The 20,528-nt window shown below is 63.8% G+C and overlaps 1 protein-coding gene across 1 annotated transcript; it reads right to left on the reverse strand.

Moving 5' to 3' along the window:
• Window positions 1-2,295: 2,295 nt before the first annotated feature.
• Window positions 2,296-12,529, reverse strand: GABRD (gamma-aminobutyric acid type A receptor subunit delta). Its single transcript, XM_037062164.1, has 9 exons — window positions 12,390-12,529; window positions 7,053-7,165; window positions 6,771-6,838; window positions 6,465-6,685; window positions 4,840-4,922; window positions 4,315-4,452; window positions 3,541-3,696; window positions 3,191-3,402; window positions 2,296-2,872 (listed from the first exon to the last, which is right to left on the reverse strand). The coding sequence occupies exons 1-9, from the start codon at window positions 12,455-12,457 to the stop codon at window positions 2,573-2,575; spliced, it is 1,359 nt and encodes a 452-aa protein (XP_036918059.1). The 5' UTR covers window positions 12,458-12,529; the 3' UTR covers window positions 2,296-2,572.
• Between the last annotated feature and the right edge of the window lie 7,999 nt (window positions 12,530-20,528).

The following is a 20,528-nucleotide window of genomic DNA, read 5'->3' on the forward strand; positions in this document are numbered from 1 at the left end:
CCGTAGCTTTGTCTTGTGTTAAGCCCGCCAGTCTGTGGCTCTTTGCTAAGGCAGCCCCAGCACCCCGATACCACCCCCAAATGAATTCTCTGCACCTAAGCCCTCGTTTCGGGCTCTGCCACCGAGGGAATCCAACTGACGTGCCCGGGTGTGGTGAGTGCACCGCCTGCCTCACATGCAGAGGAGCGGCACTCTTGTCCTGGCTGCAGTGGGAGAAGGAGTTTGGGGCACTGTTCCCTGACCCTCCAGCCCGGGGGAGAGCTGCCCCTGCTCTCAGGGGGAAACTAAGTCTCCAGTGACGGCATGCATTCCTGTGGCCACCAGGGGCCGCAGACATGGAAGCCACGAGCCCCAAAGATGAACCTGCTGGGATAGGTGTGTGAGGAGTCCGTCCACCTCCCCGCCCTGGCCGGACCCTGGCGCCCGAGAGCAGGAAGGGCACAGGCCCCCTTCCCAGGCCAGCTCTGCTCAGCTGCCAGCCTGACTCCCCCCCCGGCCTTCAGCCGGCTCCTGTCATCGCCACCAGAATAGAACTCGGTGCTTCAAAGGCAGCTTTCCCGTCCCTTTTCCTGCCCTGTAAATACGCGGCAGAAATAGCAGCCTGCAGGCTGGAGGCAGTGATTGCTGGTGGCGGAATCAGGCGAAGGCTCCTGCCCGGGTGGGCCTCGCTGTGTGGGTGCTGCAGGCGGCACCAAGCTGGCTTTAAATAGCTCCTCGTGGGCCCCGCCCGCAGGAGGAGGGCAGCCTGCCAGCCCAGGGCAGGCGGGAGGGGGATGCCAGGATGGGCAGGGTCCTGCAGCCATTTGGCTGGCTCGCTGACCTCTGAATCCAGGCGAGCCCAGCAGCGCTGCCTACTGGGAGCCCCCTACAGGTCCCCCAGAGGCCTGGCAGCGGCTTAGTGCAGGACCACGGGTGCCAGGATGAGGATGGTGTCGGCAGTTTTGGCCCAGCCTGGTAGCCTCAGCGAGGCCATCCACTCGCCCGCCCCAGGGAGCCCCCAGCCACGAGGGGGGCAGTGACCCTGCCCAGGGTCACACAGATGGGAGGGTGCCAAGCTGGGGCTGGGGCGTCAAAGGCCACTGCTTCTGCCCAGCCTGTCTTTGTTTGTCCATCCGTGAAGCTGGCTTGGCCTGGCCTGCCACCCCCTGCTGTCCGGAGGTGGCCAGGAGCCCTGGCTGACCCAGATTCAGCTCTGCTGATCCCAGGCCACCTGTCCTCTGCTTGTTCCCAGCTCCTGGTCACACTGGAGCCCAGAGAACCTGCCCACCGGCCTCTCTCACCCCCAGGATGACCCTGCAGCCCAGTCCCTCACAGCCAGGTCCAAAGGGGCCGCAGGATACGAGGGGGGTCTTCAGGAGTCAGGGGCCTCGAGCCGGAGCAGGGCTGGGTGAGGGGAAGGCAGGCAGTGAGACCTGCCCTGTGGTTTGGGCAGGGGGATAATGCCCTCCTCTGCCTGTGGGTCGGTCCTTTGGGGGCCACCCGGGCCCTGGGCCCTTGTGTGGAGTGCCTGAGCCCAGTGGCCACTCTGCCAGCCGAGCCCTGCCTGTGGGTGGGCACCCTCAGGATACTGCAGACTCTGAGGCAGGTGGCCCAGCAGGGCACCCTTTCTGACTGACACCAGGTCTCTGACATGTGCCCCTCAAGGTGGCTTGAGGTGGGTCCCCTGGGAGGGGCACCATGGGGCTAGTGAGCCTGTGGCCTGCACCCCAGCCCGGCAGCAGCTGGCAGCCTGCTCAGCGGCCCCCCTAATCATGCTCCTGCCCCCTCCGAGGCAGCACCGGGAATCACGCCCCCAGTGCAGAGCTGCCCGTCGGGCAGATCTCCAGTGGCCGTGGTTGCTGAACTGTGACCTTGTCACCTTCATGCACAGGGGCTGGGGGGTTCCTGGGGACTCAAGGGTCTCTGCTCTCATCGCCACCTCCAAGATGGCACTGTAGTGGCACCTGGCTGTGGGACCAGGAGACTGAGGAGCCACCTCCCCACCGACCTCTGCCCCTCCCATGGATGCCCCGGACATGGCCACAGGGCTCAGCCTCTGGGGTGCAGACGCCAAGCCCCTCTGTCCTTGAGTCCGGTGAACGGAAGGCTGGAGGCGCAGTCTCCAGCCCCAGGGAGAGGAGGCCGAAGCCCCGCTGTGGTGGCAGAGAGCATCACGCCGGCCAAAGGTTTTGCTTTATTTCATGCTGGGGCCAAAGACCCATGACCCTTGGTCTCCACCTTGTCTCCGGCCTGACAAGCACTGTCCACACCCGGCCTCGTCTCCCCCGCCAGGCTCAGTCCCACAGAGCGAGGCCCTGGAGCACACAGGCCCCCAGAGGGTGCCCACCAGCCCAGCCCGGAGGCAGGCAGCTCTGCTGCCGGGAAGGAGGAGCCGGACATCCTCGGGAGAGGCAGCAGGAGGCCCAGGGCTGCGACCCAGGGAGGGAGGGGACGGAGCCGCCGCTGAGGGAGGCCAAGGCTGTCCTGTTCCAGGCGGCCCATTCTCTCCCCACTGTAAACCTCTCGGAGCAGGCCGGTCGGGCCTGAGCATCCGCTCCCCCGGGAAGAGTTCTGGGCTGCAGGGGGCCCGGCCTCACATGGTGTAGGCCGCCCAGTAGATGACGTTGACCGCCGCGAAGGCCGCGGGGAACACGGCGCGGGCGTACATGTCGATGGTGTCTGCATCGATGGGCTTGAAAAGTGCGCGGAGGCCTCCCCGGGCCCCCGAGCGGGCTCCCCGCTGCTTCCCAGTCTCCCCCGCCTCCACCTCCACCGACCTGTAGGAGCCCAGGAGGTTCCCCGGCGTGCGGCTCGGCCGGTGGGATGCCGCCAGCTCCTGGGAGACGCCGGCGGCCGAGAGGGAGAAGAGGACAATGGCGCTCCTCACGTCCATCTGCCGGGAGGGTGGGGACAGGGCTGAGGGCCGCCTGGCCCAGGCCACCGGGGCTGCCACTCAAGACCCCCCCTGCCGGACCCCCAGACCCCATCCACCCTACCCCCCTGCCCCAGGCAAGCATGCAAGAACCAGGGAGTGGGGGTGCAAGTGCCGTCCCCAGAGCAGGCGGCAGAGGGTTCTGGGCTGGGCCCCGGAAACAGTGACGGCCTCCCTGCTGTGCTGGGTGAGTGTGGGGGGGTGGGGGTGGCGTTGGGGGCAGGGTTGATGTCCTTAGTCCTGAGCTCCAGAGACCCACCCTGCCCCGCCCATCCTCACCTCGGCCCTCTGCTCCATGACCTTGACCTTGGCCTTTTGCTTCTTCCGGTAGTCGGCATTGAAGTGGGCGAAGGCGTACTCCACCAGCGCGGCGAACACGAACACGTAGCAGATCCAGAAGTACACGTCCAGGGCCTTGATGGCCGACGCCCGGGGGAGGGAGGAGCGGGCGCTGACCATCAGGGTGGTCATCGTGAGCACTGTGGTGATGCCTGCGGGAGTCGCCGGGCTGACCTTGGTGCCTCGCTGGCCCCACCGGGGACAGCCCGGGCTCCTCTGACCAGGCCTGGCCCGGCTGGCCCTGGCCCCCGGCCTCCCACCAGCTCCCCGGAGGAGAGCCAGGCCAGTACCTAGAGACACCCTGGCGGGCACAGCGGCCTGGCTGATCCAGAAGGAGACCCAGGACATAGCGACCAGGAGGACCGAGGGCATGTAGGACTGGATGATGTAGACGCCCCGGTTCCTCCGCAGCTGGAAGTACAGGCTGAGCCGTGGGAACTGGCCGGCTGGGGATGAGACGATGTCAGGGCCCAGCATCGCCCCCGCCCCCGCCCCTGCCCCGCCACACACCCTGGTCCCCAGGGCCAAAGCCACTCTCACAAGGAAGGGGACCCTAGACCCCTGCCTATGCCACCTCCCCACCCAGGCTGGCGGGTCAGGGGTCTCCCCAGCCCTGGGCCTGGCTGTCGGAGAGAGGCTGGCCCTGCCACAGGGCCACCGAGAGGGAGGCGTGGAGGAAGAGTCCACCACCGTCCCCGTGCTGACCAAGAGGAGCCCGTCTCTCCTGGCCTTCTGCCATGCAGAGCCAGGGTCCAGGAAAGAGCGAGACTGGGCTCCCAGGCCCTGATGGCCCTGCAGGAGGGCCCAGCACCCAGGGCAGCCCCTGGAGCTTGGCCCCCGAGCCCCTGCAGTGTTGGGGTTGCCCCCAAGTCCAGCGTGCTGCCAGCTCCTGGGAAGCGACAAAGGGCTGAGGAATAGACAGAAAAAAGCTGACCCACATCCGCACTGTGCAGCCCGGGCCCCAGCTGCACCCTCAGAGGCCTCGGAGCCGGCCTGCGCCCAGCTACGCGCCCAGGAAAACCCGGAGCCCACGCTCAGGAAGAGGCCAGGAGAGGCCGCATCACCTGACTTGAAGTTCATCAGCTCCGTGGTGAAGCGGTAGTGGGTGATGGTGAACTGGGCCAGCTGCAGCTTGTCCAGCCCGTGAATCTGCTCCTGGTTTTCTGACCAGTAGTAGACAATGTCCTCGGACGAGTAGCCGTCTGCGGGAGAGCCCAGCACCCTCAGCCCCCAGCAGCCCTGCTCCCACTGGGAGCCCAGCACAGCAGCAACGCCCGGAGTGAGGAGACCTGGGGCAGGTGGACTGGGCCAGGAGCACCAGGAGCGCCGGTCACCGTGGCCAGGTGACCCGTAGCGGCTGCTGCGGTGGCCCGGCTGTCCCGGGCCGGGTGCAGAGCCGAGGGAGGTAGGCAGGCTGCTCCAGCCTCACAGCCCCTCTGTTCCTGCCCAGGTTTCTTGTGCCATAGACGCCCCATCCCAGATGCCTCCCTGCGGCTGAGCCAGGCCAGCCACCCTGGACCCTGAGGGTCTGAGGCCCCCGCCTGCCCACAGCCACACCTGAGGCGCCCCACCACCCAGGCGGCACTCACAGCTCTCCAGGTGCAGCGTGCATTCCTGCTCGTCCAGGGGGTACTTGGCCAGGTCCATGTCACAGGCCACCGTGGAGGTGATTCTGTGCGGGAGGTCGCCAGGTGTGAGGCCGGGCCCCGGGAGCTGCCCGCCCCCCAAGCCCGACAGGCTGAGAGGCCCCTGTGCCGCCCAGAGGGGTGTCTCTGGGAGCCCTGGGCTCGGTGTGGTTTGGTGCCCACCACGGTGATGGTGAGGAGCCGGCTTCTGGGTGGAAACTGAGAACTGACCACTTTCTAGACACTTGTGGTTCCTCCTTCAGGAATGAAGGACCGGACTCCATTCACTTTCTCCATCCTGCAAAATGCTGGCCTTGGTGGTGAGGGCAGGGCCTAGGAGGTCAGTCCAGCCAGGTGGCCCAGCCCACCCAGCGGACAGCCCTGCCGACCGGGAGGGGGTGAAGGACCTGCTGCCAAGAGTTCTGGCTCCCCGAGAGAATGTAGACTCCTGCATGACCCGCCTGGTTTCTGAGACGTTGGCTATTGATTCCATCTTCACGAGGCATGTGTCAGAGAGCACGTGTTCAAACACACGGACACGTGTGTTCATAGCCAGGAGGTGGACACGGCCCCGCGTCTGTGGGTGGGCGAGTGGATGCAGGCACCAGGGTCCCGTGTAAGGGGTGTCAGCCACAAAAGGAACGAGATTCCAACCAATGCCAGAACGTGCACGAACCCCACAGACAAGTCGCAAGTGAGAGCAGGCAGGTACCAAAGCTCACACGGGCGTGACTCGTTCTCTGCGAAGTGTGCAGACGAGGCAGAGCACGGAGACAGGGCAGGCTGGTGGTTTCAGGGGTGGGGTGGAGAGCCACCACCGAGTGGGTCCGGGGCCCCCTTTTGGGGGTCTGGCCCTAAACACGGATGACGTTTGCACCAGGCTGGGAGTGTGCTGACTGTGGCTGCACCGTTCGTGTTTAAATGGTTCATTTTACAGACGACAGTGGTGGGGGGACAGGGGGCGACAGGACTGAGCGAAGAGGGAAAAGGACTCATGGACGTGGACAACAGCGTGGGGATTGCTGGTGGGAGGGGGCGTCAGGGCACTGAGTGCTGATGGGAAAAATACCCTGAAGACCAAACCAAACGCAAACGGCTCGTTTCCGGTTGGGTGGATTGCACCCCGATTTTTAAGAAACACTCTGTGCTGGCCGAAGGCGACATCTGCTCGCTCCCTCCTGGGCGGTCACCTCAGCCACGGCCNGCACCGTTCGTGTTTAAATGGTTCATTTTACAGACGACAGTGGTGGGGGGACAGGGGGCGACAGGACTGAGCGAAGAGGGAAAAGGACTCATGGACGTGGACAACAGCGTGGGGATTGCTGGTGGGAGGGGGCGTCAGGGCACTGAGTGCTGATGGGAAAAAATACCCTGAAGACCAAACCAAACGCAAACGGCTCGTTTCCGGTTGGGTGGATTGCACCCCGATTTTTAAGAAACACTCTGTGCTGGCCAAAGGCGACATCTGCTCGCTCCCTCCTGGGCGGTCACCTCAGCCACGGCCATGCCCTGACCGGCTGCGGGGCGTTGGTGGGTGTGACAGCCCCCCCCCCCCGTGGGCCGTGGGCTTCCCCAGCGGGTGGGCTCACCGGATGCTGTACAGGATCACGCCGTCCGGCTGCAGTCGGATGAGCTTGTTCTCCACGGTCACGTCGTGAAACCAGGCAGACTTGGCGTTCACGATGAAGGTGTCCGGCAGCCAGAGCTTGTCCACGAAGCGGCTGTCCAGGCCCAGGGTCTCGTTGGTGTGGTTGTAGGACAGCCGGCTGTCGCGCCAGCTCTGGTGCACGAACACGGTCATGGTGTACTCCTGCGGGGGCAGGGGCCCTCCCGCCGTCAGCCGCTCTGCCCTGGGGCGCACAGCCGCGGGCGGGGCGGAGGCTGGAGGCACCTACCATGTTCACCTCGGATATGTGGTCGATGCTGGCCACCTCGATGGCGAGTGCCACGTTGACAGGGGGGCCTGCGAGGAGGGAGCCGGGCTGAGGCCAGCCCCCAGCACCCCAGGTGGTGGTGGGGGGGCCAGGAACAGCTGGGAAGCCCACAGTGAGGCCTAGAGGGCCCACCTTCCCAGCTGGGTTCCCAGGGGCTGGCACCCCAGATAGGACGCAGACTCAGGGGAGCCAGCCCAGAGCCGGGCATCACATGCCTTGGGCCCCAACTGCCTGCCCGCTCACCTCCAATGCCTGGCCGGAAGTTTCGGGCATAGCCCTCGATCAGGCCGTCCAGGTTGGGGAGCCAGGAGATCTCCAGGTTGGAGCCGACATAGTCCCCAATGTCACTCATTGCTCTGGGGAAGCGAGGCCCACTGGTCACAGGCGTGGCCCCTGGGACGGAACCTGGGCCCCTACCTGAGACGGCTGCTCTGTGCTTGGCACCTGGGCCCGTGGGGACGGGGAGGACACCCCTGAGAGCCCCTCCAGGCCAGGAATCACGCCGGAAACGGCGCCCAGGGAGGCCCAGCGCCCAGGACTGCTCCGTTCTTCCCCAGCCTTTGCTGAGTGTCTGCCTCGCCAGCTCGGCTTGGATGGAGGCTGACAGGGCCCAGCAGAACCCCCAGCCTGGCCTATGCCTTCCAAGTCCCTCCACAAATGACCTGCGGGGGGCCGGCCAACCCAGAGCCCCCCCACAGGACAGGCCAAAGCGACCTGGACAAGGGTGCACAGCAGCCTTGCAGCCTCTGAGGCCAAAGTCCCCTGCAGGCGGTGACTTGGGAGAAAAGGTGCCCGACCAGGAGGCTGAGGCCCCTGAGCCTGGGAGGGGCAGGCAGGGGAGGGCCTGGATGGCCCAGGGGCAGGTGCAGCTGGCCACCTGCTCTCTGTCCCTGCCTACAGGCCCAGGCCTGGCCCCGAGCCCCCCTTCCCCCCCTGACTCGCCATGTGTTTCTGGAGCTCAGTCTGACTCCGGGGAAGCGGGAGCCTTCGCTCCTGGTTGCAGGACGGTCCCACTGACATCCTGGCAGGGCCACAGTGGTGTCTCCTGTGTGGCAGACACCTTGAGTCCACGCACATGATGGACAGCCGGATGCGCTGAGCTCCCCAGAAGCACCATCTGCCCACCCTCCTTCTGTTCACTTGACCTGGGGTGAGCAGTGGCCCCCAAAACCCCCGTCCACCTGGAACCTTGGAACGGCACCCACTTTGGAAAGAGGGTCTCTGTGGCTGAGATGAGGTAGAACTGGACGCAGTTCGGGGTCACGCCACCTGAGTACGGGGTCAGAGGCAGAATGGTGCGGCCACAGCCCCGGGGCTGGAGGCACCAGCAGCTGGGAGAGGCTCGGAATGGATTCTCCTCCTGGCCTCAGGAGGAAGCAACCTGCCCGCACTGTGGTGTTGACCTTGTAGCCTCCAGCATTGGCAGACACCAAAGGTCTGTGGTCCTAAGCCCCCAAGTTTCCGATCACTGGTTACAGCAGTCCCAGGGTGTTCACCCCCCTCCTCCAGCCCACGGGGAGGGGCCCCCACGGTGGGGGTGGCAGGGCACTTCCCCAGGTCACAGAGCTAGGGATGACCAGGACCACTGAAGGAAGAGTCACACTCCTGTCATTCTCCGAACCCCCTTAATTCCGACAGGTGACTTTGGGCCCCAAGCCTGGCCCGAGCTCATGGGGGACACGTGAGGGGCTAAGATCCGGGTCTGGGGTGGCTGGGAACCCTGACTTCTGGGCTCCCTGTGCCTGTGAACAGACCACCCAGAGCCAGCCCTGACCATGGGCCCAGGCGCCCACTCCAGGCCCTTCCTGTCGCTGTGGCGAGAAGACCAATGTCCCTGCTGGGTCCCCACTGCTCGGGGGCCAATCCTCTCTCCCAAGGGTGGGGGCCACACTCCAGGCTCCCCTGGCCTCCCGCTTCCCAGAGGCTACCTCCTTGTCATCTGTGTCCTGGCGCCGGGCTCCTGCTCCGCTGTGACGGTCCGCATAGCCAAGCTGAGGCCCTGCCCCCATATCCAGCTGCTGCGTCCAGCCCCTTGCCCAGTGCTCCACGTGGGCCCACTGAACCCATACCTGTTCTCTCCAACTTCCCCTGCTCCTTCAGAGCCAACCAGGGCCTCCGCCGAGCCTCTGTCCCCATCCCCGCCCCTTCCAGGCCTCCGCCTCCATCTGGAGGAGCTCACCTCCGTCTCACCCTGGCCTGCACACCCGGGCTCAGGACAAGGCTCCGGTTTCAAAGCCAGGCTTCCAGTGGGAGAGTGTATGTGGGCCCTGGGGGAGGGGGTAGCAAACGCCAAGAAGCTGGGCTGGACGCTCCTGAGACGGACAGCGGCCTGGCCCAGCCTGGGCGCCCCCCGCCCCCCGCCCCCCAGGGGACCTCGAGTCTCCGGGGTTGCAGTGGGCGGGGGCTGGAGTTCTGGGGCTGAGTCTGCAGCCGAGCTTCCAGGTACAGCCCAGCCTGGGCAGGAAGCCCCGACCCTGTGCTCTCAGGGAGTCCAGAACCCCCGAGGCTGTCTGGGTTCCGGAACCCCCAGCAGATGGGGCACCAAAGCCCCTCGTCGGTTTCCCATGTGGCCTTTGGAAGAAGGTTGACTCGGAGCGGGGAGCTTCTCAGCTAATGACACTGAAGACCCCCAGTCTACCCCTAGGACCACCTTGGTCACGGCCCCACCCAGGGTGGGGCGGGCTGGCTCTTTGTAACGAAGTATGAGATGGGATGGGTAAGAAGTCCCGGCCCCAAGCAGAGCAAATGGAGGTCACCCTGAAGGTCGGCGGAAAGGGATCTAAAACAGGCTTTATTTTTGGACTGGCCCAGCTGCCATCCAGCGGCAGCGGCAGCCTGGAACGAGGTCGTCGGGAGACACTGTCCTTCCCAGGCCTCAGGGTAGTGGTGCAGGCGAGGACACTCCCTCCTCCTCCCCCCGCCCCTCCACCCCCGTCCCATGCTCACTCCAGGGCATGAGGGCAAGGCCAAGGTCAGCCCCTGTGTGAAGCCGGCCTGGAAGTGGCAGGACGGCCGCCAGAATTCGCTTAGCCTCTGCCACCTCTGGGAGCAAGAAGGGGCCAGGCTCCTCCTGAGGTCACTTTCCAGCTGGGACAGGGTCTGGACGTTTCCCAGCTGTGGAGGGATGCGCGGGGCCAGAATGCCAAGGAGGGCATGCTACCTGCCAGTCTGGATTCTGGGGGACGTTTGGGGGTGGGGTCGGGTTGGGGCAGCTCATCCCAGAACGGGAACAAGGCAGCTCTGACCAGTGGCTCCGATGAGGGCTTCTGGCCCAGGGTGGCCTGGGACCCCACGGTGGCCCAGGGCAGGGTTCCTTCAGCACGGTGAGCAGGCACAGGCACGAGCCCCTGGCCCCCACTCCTGGGGAGCAGTGGCCTCTGGGAAGTGACAGGCAGCTCCCACCCTGCACTCCGGGTATCGGCAGACGCCCCCCACCCCCGGGAGCGCAAACCTGCCCCTGTCATTTGTCTGTGCTCCAGGGGACTAAGGGTGGGGGGGACGAGACAGGGTGGGGGGAAGGGGGGCTCCCTGAGCAAAGCTTCAGGGCCCTGCTGCCCCCGAGGGGCGCCGCCGTGCACACACCAGCCCACGGAGCCCCGACAGCTCTGTTTTTAGAGCAACACCAGCCACGCTGGCACCTCAGTTACCAAGGCAAAGAGGAGCCCGCCGTGGGCTCAGGGAGCTGGCGAGGCGGGCGCTGCGGGTGACGCCTCTCCAGGGAGACGGAGGTGCTGGCAGCTGGGGAGGGCCTCCCACTCGGCGTGTGGCTGGTGAGCTCGGTGCCCACACGCCAGTGGATGGGCCGGCTCAGGGCTTTGACCCGGTCCACGGACGCTGCCCCGCACGTGGCTTCTCACCCCACGAGCTTCCTCCATCAGCACCCCTTCCCAGCGGCAGCTGGATCAGGCACCTCCCGTTAGGCCCACTGCCCCCTGCTGCCCGAGGGGTGAGGACCTGGATGCTGAGGGGCGAGAGTCAGCCCTTCTGCTCTCTGGGGTGAGGGGCACCAAAGCTGATGGCAGGAAGGGAGGCTGTCTGAAGGTGGCCCACCAAGGCCCTCAAAGCACGGGGGACATCCCTCACCCGGCACCCAGGCGCCAGATGGGGTCGCAGTTCAGAACGTTCCAGACTTCAGAAAGGTGACATGGTGCGCATGCAGTCTCGGGGGGCCTGGGGGACATCCCAGCAGGAAATGCATGAATATGGCCCCGAAACAGGACGGAAAAAGACGGACGAACCTCTGGTCAAAGCGGGACAGGCTGTCCTGCCTAGTGAGTTTGGGGTCGAAACTGGGGCTAAGACATTGGGGTTCAGAGGTTGGGTCACCGGCATCCAGTGCATGCAGCTCCCGCCTGCCTCAGCCTCCTGCTTCCTGGTTCCGCTCAGTAGGGAAGGAGGAAGCCGGAAGGCCCGTGGGGCTCGGGGAGAAAGAGAGCCCTCCTGAGAACCGGACACATCACCCTGCGGGGACCACAGGGACAGTGGCACCCAGGACTTGCTGGCTCTGCCTCTGCTCCCTGGAGTACTGCTGCCTGAGTGCTTACAGCCCAATGCCGGCTGGGGGTCAGCCACTTCCCGTTCTGAAGCCTTTGACATCCATTGGATGACCTTGACATCGGACATGGGGGGGCGTCTGTTGTTGCTCCGGTTGCTCTGCAGAGCCCTTACATCGAAGCAGCCCCCATAACACCCATGGAAGGGGGCCCAGCGAGGAGTGGAGGGAGCCAGGGCGCTGGTCTCGGAGCCGGAGGGAGGGAGTCCCAGCCCCGGGAGCCCTTCTCTGGGAGATAGGGCCCCGGCCCGCCTGACTGTCAGGAAGAAATCCCGATGTTTCCAGCTGCCAGGGGCACCTGCTTTGCTCCCACCTGCGTCTTCCCGAGCTCGAGCTCGGAGGGTGCCCTTTGAAAGGACCGCTGAAAGGAGACCCCCGCATCCTGGCCCGCACCTCACTTTCACAGCACACAACCTGCCCCAGGACACAGAGGTGCCCTCGCAGCTCTGCTCCCACGGAGAGGGGGAACCTCCTCCCGTTCTCACATCTCTCCTTTCCTCCTGCCGCGCAGCGCGCAGCGCGCAGCGCGCAGCCCGCGCCAGAAAGGGCGCTCGCCAGCCCGGCGCCGGCCAAGTGCCGCTCGGGCTCCTCGGGGCAAAATTGAGAGCGGCTCCGACCCTCCTCCCACCCCGCAGCGCCGGTTCAGCACTGGGACGGCGGACAGCACCCGGGGGCGGCCGCAGCCAGGCTGCGGAAAGGAGCGCGGGCGCGGGGAGACAGCGCGGGGGCAGCCCTGGGAGGGACGCGGACAGACATGGGGGCGAGGGCAGGGGCAATGCACGGCAAACTTGGGGCGGGGGACAGACACGAAGGGAACCAGGGAGGGGGACCGACGTGGGAGAATGAGGGGCAGACACGGGGAAATGGGAGTGGGACTTGGGGGCGGACTCGGGGAAATGGGAGTAGGACTTGGGGGCAGACACGGGGGCAACTGGGCGGGCAGACGCGGGGTGAGCCGCGGTCCGCGCCCGGCTCCATCCCCGCAGCCAGGTCCCTGCGCCGGCGCGCGCGGACGCGGGGCCGCTCACCTGGTGCCGCGGGGCTGCAGCGCGCAGAGCAGGAGGAGCGGGGGCAGCAGCCAGGCCAGCGATTCCATGGCCCCCGGCCGCTCGGGCTGCACCGGCGCGGCGCCAGGGTCCCGTGGGTCTCAGGCGCTCGCGAAGTTGCTTCTCCGGCGGCTGCGGCGGTGGCACAAGCGGGCGGGAGAGGGAGGGCGCTCGCGCTCGCGCGGGCGCGAGGGCGGGGAGCGCGGAGCTGGGAGGCGCCCCGCCCCGAACCCGGCCACCACCCCACCTGCGGCCCGTGCCTCCCGGGAGCCACGAGCACCGCCCCCTCCGGCTCTAGCGTGCCCCGCGCCACGCCACCCCCCCCCCCGGCCGAGCCCCCTCCCCAGTCTGGCGCAGCCCGTCCCACCACTGTGGGTTTGGCGGGAGCTGAAGGGGAATCTCTGCGCGCCTGCCAGGGAGGCGACCCGTGCGCGATCCCCGCTGACGCTGCCTCTTGCTGCCGGATTAAGCACCTTCGGACCGGCAGGCACCTTGTCCGGAGGCGGAGTTAGCCGGGGCCTGTTTGTGGGGCTCAGGGCCAGGGAAGCTGGTAGGGGCAGCTCCGGGAGGGTGCCAGCATCCCTTCAGCCTTCACCTTCTCCTGGGAGGACCCTTCCAAAACCCTCCCGCAGAGCCGGAGCTCGAGCCCCGGGAGCAACTCTGCCCACATCGGTTGGGGCGCTGGTGAGAGAAAAAGGGGTGGGTGCGGCCGCTGTCCCACTGGGCTGAGTTATGTGGTCACAAGCCCGCTCTGGCCATGGGACAGGTGACTCCCCGCCAGGCATCAGGATCCATCACACGTGTCCAAGCCCCACCCCCCAGGGCATGCAGGCATCTGGGCTCCAGCTGCAACGGCATCCACCCTCCACATCCCCCAAACTACTGAGGAAGTCAAGGCCCTGCACGTTTCCGATTTCAGCTCTTTTGGACCTAAAATTCCTCAGCAGTTTCCAAAAAAAGCTGATCCCTAACTTGAGGCATTTATCACTTCTGCACTTGATACCAGCTGTCTGCAGAAAGTGAATTTCTCATGGGTACACCTGAAAGGGGCAGCCTTGTCCTGGGGGCGATCACATCTCGGCCAGCGCAGGAGCAAGGAGCAGGTGGGGAGAAGGGTGGATGGCCTGTGCTGCTGGGATTTTGCACCCCAGTCCTGAATGCCAAGGCCCGAAGGAGGGCAGGTCCTAGCTCCCTGCCCCAAAGCCAGGAATGGGCTCCAAGAAAGCCAGACGGGTCTCAGGGAAAATGCCTCCCTCGGAGAGTCCAGCCCCTGGTGAAGTAGGTCCTTCCGGCTCGGAGCACTGAGCCCGAGCCGTCCACGGGCTGCACGTCCGAGTGTGTGTTGGGGCCGGCCCACAGCCTGTGGCCTCATTCCCGCCTGTCCATCTGCACAGCTCACTGGGAGAACTAAGAAGTCAAGGCATGGAAGGAAAGACAAAAACCAGTGTCCACAACAGGGCCTGGCTCAGAGCAAGGGCTGTGAGTGCCCATGAGGGTTATCTTATTGTCATTGTTACGTTTGATCCTCCCCTGAGGAGGCGTTCTTACTGATGTTTTGGGGGGGGTGGAGAGGGGTGGACACACACACACGCATGTGAGAGAGAAACATCGAGCGGCTGCTTCCCAAACACATCCCGGCCTGGGGTCGAACCGGTAACCCTTTGGTGTACAGGATGGTGCTCCAACCAACTGAGCCACCCAGCCAGGGTCACCAGGATTCTTTTTATTACCCACCCCTCCCCCCAGAACGGAGATCTAGTCTGCCTGCTTCTTCCCAGTGTTGCCTGTGTCTAGGCCTCTGGCCCATGCTGGGCGCTTCGTACATGCAGGAGAACACCCGGGTTCAAGGTCTCCAAAGCCCACACGGCAGTGCAGGCGGCAGCCCCCTGCCGGCCCAGCCACGCAGACCACTTCTCCTGCCATCCAGTTCCAAGCCTCAGGCCCACGTGGGGGGCCAGGGCCCCAGGCTGGGCCAGGTGTCTGCTCAGAGGCTCTCGACACCGGGGCCCTCTCAGTATCCGAAGGAGTATGACTGTGGACGCAGCTGCAGTGCGCAGATGGACGCTTGGCATCAAATCGCCGCCTCTTCCTCCCTCCCTGGAGGTGAACACTCTAAAACCCGAGTACAGAAAGAGGCCACTAGCAGACCCCTCAGCCCCAGGGGTCCAGCAGCAGCCCTCTCTCCCTGGAGCACCAGGGAGGCACGGCGACCTTCAGCCCAAAGGCACAACCCCTCCCCCAGGTGTGTGAGTTTCCTTCCTTCTTCCAGGTTTTTGCAAATTAGTTTGTGGCTCTTCTGAGCCTGTCTCACTCGGCTGACATCTGCTCACTCTAGACTCACCGAGACTCGCTCTAGAACAGGGAACCTGATGTGGGGTGGGGAGCAGCCCCACCAGAGACCAGGAGGCCCAGTCCTCCTGCTCTGCCTCACCGAGTGGCCCTGGGTGGCCGCCTGTCTGTCCACAGCTGCAGCTCAGTTTGCTGGCAGAGCGCGGTGTGCATCCCAGCTCCGCTCCTAACGCGTCTGGTGTTTCCTGGCTTCGCTGATACATTTGCAAAGGGAGGACATGAGAGGAGCTTGCCAGGCACCACACGTCCCAAGGCTGCTGGCCACTCAGAGAACGCATTTCCTTAGCGATGATAACGGTCATTGTCTCTGAAAACGTCCGTCTAACTTGCAGGCGCTGGGACTGCCTCCTTTCTCCGGCAAGCACTGTACGACATCCCACAACTCTGGGTGCTCGTGGGGGAAGGAGAGGCCCACTCTCCAAGTGCGACTTTGGTGAAACTCGGCGAATCAATGACCAGCAGCGTGTCTGGGGTGGAAGTCTCCCTGTGCCGGACACCTGGACGATGCCACGCCCCTTGTCCTGGCACTCGGGACGGTGCAGAGCAGTGAGGACAGACAAGCCCTGGCGTCCTCGCTGGCCAGTAAGAGCCCTACGTGAACCACACGTGCTGTGCAGCCTCGCGTTCCGGCCTGTGATCTGGCGTCTGCCCGCCCGCCGCGCCCGTCTGTTCCCGCCTCCCATGCGCACAGCCCCTGCAGCAGACAGGAGCCTTCCCTCTGATTCGACCTGGCGTGGGTCTGACTAGGTGACACTGTGGCTTGTCCCAAATTACCAGCCCAAGGTGACTTCTCCACCAGGCAGGACCCATGCAGAGAGCCCTTGGGCTCCGGGCTCAAGGCAGTAGCTGCCGGCTTGTTCCGTGCGGGCAGGTGCCCCGCTCCCCCATATGGCACTGAGCAGGCGTCTCGCACTCGGCCCTGGGAGGGAGGGAAACTGCAGCCACAACGACACAGGCCCAGTGGACAGCAACGCCCTTGGTGGCATCCAGAAAGCCACAGACTAGGGGCTGCTGGTCTGCTCGGTTCCCGGGACCATCGGCCCTTGGCCTCTCCTCGTTGTCTCTCTCTCTGGGTACTCGCTTTGCCGGGGGCTCAAAGTGCGTGGGAAGGGATGGGCAGCAGAGGGCTGGCCTCGGTCCATCCAGGCAGCAGGATGAGCCCCGGGCGGCAGGGGTGAGTCACAGGGAGCTGGGAGGGGGGGGCCACGCGAGCTAAATTTAAAATCCTGGCCTGCTCTGTGGGTGAGGTCGCTTTATTATTTTCCCCGGGAAGTGCACCAAATAGAGGTGGTGGCAGTGACACAGAAAAGAATTTTCTTGAGCTTAGAGTGTAATTATTAATCCCGTGATTTTCAGATGGAATCCATTCACTCGGAGCGGCGGAAGAAACTTGGCAGAAAGGACCAAATGCGAAACACTCCCAGCAGCCTGAGACGGGCCGGCAGGGCTCTGGGAACAAAGGAGGCAATTCACCAGGAAACGCGCCTAGTTGTGTTGCTGTTTTTAGTAATCAGGCCTCGAGAGCCCATACCCTTGGCCACTTGGGGGATTTTTTCTGCCTGAGTTAACTAGATGTCCAAGTACCATTGCTCATGATTATTGGGGTGAAGTCAGAATTCTGTCCTCATATTTTATGTTTTTTCAAGGAGCAATTTGAATCACTTCACGTGACAGAAAACGTTACACACAGATTAACAATTCCTGGCGAAACGGCTGTCAATCAAGTGAGGAGAACGTTCTCCTTTAGGGGCAGCTGCTGAGTGACAACCCACACTCTCGCGGACGGCGGCCTGCGGGGCGGTCCCGCCACTGCCTCCAGCGGTCAGGCTGCCCCTCCGCTGGGGAGGACACCGGGTGCCCTGGCCTCTCTCTGGTCCCGATGCCGACCCTCGATGCAGCATGTCGGAGAGAGAAGAGCAGACTTGCTGTCGTGTTTAAATACCTTCATTAAAATTCTTCAAGAATGGCCCCTACCCAGACCAGATCAACATTCACTTAACAGAGAGTTATGTAATTATTCGCCCTACTGTGTGCCAAATATCGATCCAGGTGTTGGGTATGAATAAGACAGTACAGGTCCCCGCCCGCCTTGGGCTCACCTACTAGGCCAGAACTGGGGCATCAGTGAGGAAACAAAGAAAAGACACCATTTCGCCCTGGCTGGCGTAGCTCAGTGGATTGAGCTCGGGCCTGCGAACTAGATGATCGCGGTTCGATTCCCAGTCAGGGCACATGCCTGGGTTGCAAACCGGTTCCTTGCAGGCTAACTACCAGCAGGGGATGCACAAAAGGCAACCATACATTGATGTTTCTCTCCCTCTCTCCTTCCCCTCTAAAAATAAATAAATAAAATCTTAAAAAAAAAAAAAGACACCATTTCAAATGTAGCTCACGCGGTGAAGGAACTGAAGATAAAAAGTCAGGAGCAACTCGGGGGGGGGGGACTTAGAGCATCCATGAAGCCCTTTCTGTGTGGTGACCTGTGAGCTGACACGTGAATTGCACCTCTCCAGGCAGAGAAGGCACGTGCAAAGGCCCGGGGGCAGGAAGGAGCTGCGAGTTCAAGCAGAAGCACATGATGTGGCCCCTGAGGGCTGTGGTGTAGGGAGGGAAGCAGACAGGGACCGGCTCCTGTGCCCCTGGGGGGTGCGGGGGTTGTGGCCTGGAGTCTAGGCTTTATTAAAAATCTTTGTGTATTTATTTTTAGAAAGGGGAAGGGAGGGAGAAAGACCGGGAGAGAAACATCTGTGTGGTTGCCTCTCACACATCCCCCACTGGGGACCTGGCCTGCACCTCAGGCACGTGCCCTGACTGGGGATAGAACTGGCGAGCCTTTGGTTCACAGGCCGGCACTCAATGCACTGAACCACACCAGCCGGGGCTAGTTTACTTTGTTTTTAATCAGCTGTACTGAGATGTGATTTACATGCAATAAAGCCCACCCATTGTGCGTCTACAGTTTGTGGGCCTGTGTACTGGGGGGGGGGCTGTGTAGCCGCCGTCACAGCCTGGCGTGGCCCATCTCCGCCCCTTCCTGCCCCTTGGCCACCCTCCCGGTCCCCAAGGCCTATCCCCAGTGTCTGCCCTCTGTCGCTCTGGGTTTCCTTGTTGGAAGTCTGGCATAAACAGAATCACACAGGATGAAGTTGGCGTGGATGGCCTTCTGAATGGCATCGGGCCGCCCCTTCCCTGGCCTGGGGGCCTGTCCCAGCGACTGGTTCCGACCAGACGCTGCCACCGTGTGTCACTTGTTCCGGACGGCCAGCCGGGCAGCCAGGATCCTGAAAGGAACCTTGTTGCCTTTTGGGGACTTCCACAGTGTCTTCCCATATGAGGGACGAGCACGGGTCTCCTGGGGAGGGGTGAGCCACCTCCAAGTCTCTGCAGCTGCAGGAAAGTGTGGGGAGCCCCAGCCCTCAGGGGCATCCACCCAGGTATCCCCATCCCCAGGGGCTCCCAGCCAGGACCCTGCCCTTGGCACAGTGACCTCACCTCCACTGACATTGTCTCCACGGCGCAGCGTGTCCCCCGTGTCAGCTCTCGCCTCACTTCCAGCTTGTCCTTGTCCTGCCTGGAACAGGTGAGGGCCTCTGTGCAAACGACCAAGAAGCCTTGGCCTCCACACTCAGGTCCCACGGTCACTGCCTCCAGCTTTTCGGGATCCCTGGGGGGGTGCCAGCGCCACCGACCTGGCAGGTCGCAGTACCTTGCCGGCGCACAGCCCAGTAGGAGGACCAGCCGCCCTCCTCCCCACTCGATGGTGGTGAACGTCTGATCACTGGGCTGCCGCCCTGTCGGAGGCGTCCACGCAGATCCCCTGCTCGTCCGGTCACTTTCCTCACAGTCATTTCAACATAACGTTGATGAGAGGTTGGGATCCTAATTCTCGTTGACGCCCATGAGCCTATCCGTGGCTTTGCGTGGTCACAGATCCTATCCTGCCCTCGTGTTGTGACTCAACACAAGGACTGGCTGCCCCCCCAGGGTGGGCTCCTCACTGCCAGCGGGCCGGGGAGAGACCTGGTCCCAGACCCATCTTGCCACCCGCTTCTCCATACGCTCCTGGGGTGTTTCCGGCCTTTGCCGCGCATCTCTGCCCTCGCAGACACCGTGTCAACCACTCCGATGGAAAGGCCCGGAGACACAAAGCTGACAGGAGAGGAGCCCCGTCAGCCGGGCAGGGAGGGGGAAGAGCAGTGTGGTTCCTCTCTCAAAGCGACCCTGGGTTCATACAGTGACTCAGGGCCAGCCCTCCGGCCCAGCGCTCTGAGAGGGAAAAGACCCGGGCACCGCTAGGGGAGACGAGGACAGCAGGGACGTGGTACCACGGCTGACCCCCACGGTTCTCACAGGGGAGGCGCCTTGTGCCAGGCTTGGTGGCTCTGGCGGGTGACTGTCCCAGGGTAGGACTAGGAAACTTCCTGGGCCTCACCGTGGCCTCAGGAGCCTCTGGCCAGAGCCCGCAGGGACCAGCAGCCTAGCAAGTCCCCTGCCAGCGGGTGCGGAGAGGCGCGGGGCTCTGCCAGCACAGGAGACGGGCCAGCTCACTCCTGTCCCAGGACCGGGTACTGAGTGGACCGGCCAGAGGGCACTTAGTTAACACCCCACCAAGGCAGGGTGGACACACGGTGAGAGAAGAACAGAGTGGCGGGCGGGGACTGGACGGCACACAGGGGGAGCTCGGTTAACTCCAGACCAGATTGGCACATGGTGCTCTATGGACCCTGAGAGAGGACACCTACTAAGAGCAGCTCTTGGTGGCCTGGGCTCAATCTTATTTCATTTTGTAAAGGAGAGCCTAGCAGTCATTTCCACCCAGGGGTCTCTCATGCAAACTGCACATCGGGACGCAGCTTGCACTGAGCTGATGCCTCGACTAGGTTTCTAGCCGCTGAGCAGTCCCCTATAAAGGACTTCCTGGAATCCTGTTTCAACCAATAGGATGGAGGCTTTCCCCGTCCAATCAGAGCTGGGCAGCCATAACCTCTCGCCAATCAGTATCTTCACCCACCCACCAGAGCAGTTCCACTCTGTCCAATAAGGACAGTGCCTTTTGAACCAATCAAACTGTGATAATTTTGAGTCTTCATTTGCATGAGGATCAATTAGGGTCCAGGGCAAGGGACTTCTGTCCACACGTGCCCACTGGCAGGGTGGGCAGGGGCTGGAGAAGCTTCCTGTCTTCCCACGCAAGGTGCGTCCCGTGGAGGAGCTGAACCACCAACAGGACAGAGCAGGGAGCTCAGGGCAGAGGGGATGGGCCGGGTCGGACAGGGGGGCCACCAGAACGGCGGAGGGGCCTCGCCTAGGCCAGCCTGTGTTCTAGCTGGGCTGCTTCCTGATGGAGCTGTTCGCACTTAGTTCCTTTCTCCCCCCACCCCAAACGGGGGGCTCCTGTTATTGTTGAATTGTCATCAACAGCCCCATCACCCTCCTTAGAGAAGTGGGGAGTCTTGAGTTTATGTGAACTGTCCAATTTCTCAACTTAGCAACTAACTGGAGCTTTGGCAGGTTTGGGCCAAACCCTCAGAGAAGGTGGCCGGGTGTTCGGGCCGCTGAGCAGTCCTGGGCTCCTCTGTGACAGCTTGGTGGCCAGGGCACGCCTCCACCCCGGGCCTTAGCCTCCACTTGGGGTGCAGGGCCGGAGCCCGCCACAACCCCGCTCTCACCTTCCCGCGCTCCCCGGCGCACGCCGGGCCAGCTCAGCCACACTGCGCCCGCGCGGGGGCGCCCGCGCGGGACCAAACCACCTCCGAGTAGCGGAGCGGAGAG

The sequence above is a fragment of the Sturnira hondurensis genome, unplaced genomic scaffold (assembly GCF_014824575.4).
Source record: "Sturnira hondurensis isolate 20B ecotype Veracruz unplaced genomic scaffold, ASM1482457v3 Scaffold0013931, whole genome shotgun sequence".
In the NCBI taxonomy this organism is placed as follows: Eukaryota; Metazoa; Chordata; class Mammalia; order Chiroptera; family Phyllostomidae; genus Sturnira; species Sturnira hondurensis.

Bases quoted from the DNA above. Each gene is read 5' to 3' on its own strand.
- GABRD (XM_037062164.1), bottom strand. From the start codon at position 12,457: ATGGAATCGCTGGCCTGGCTGCTGCCCCCGCTCCTCCTGCTCTGCGCG. The intron at 6,839-7,052 runs GTGAGCGGGCAG...CCCTCCTCGCAG, and splicing joins CTTCCGGCCAGGCATTGGAG to GCCCCCCTGTCAACGTGGCA. The intron at 3,697-4,314 runs GTGATGCGGCCT...TCTCATCCCCAG, and splicing joins GCTGATGAACTTCAAGTCAG to CCGGCCAGTTCCCACGGCTC.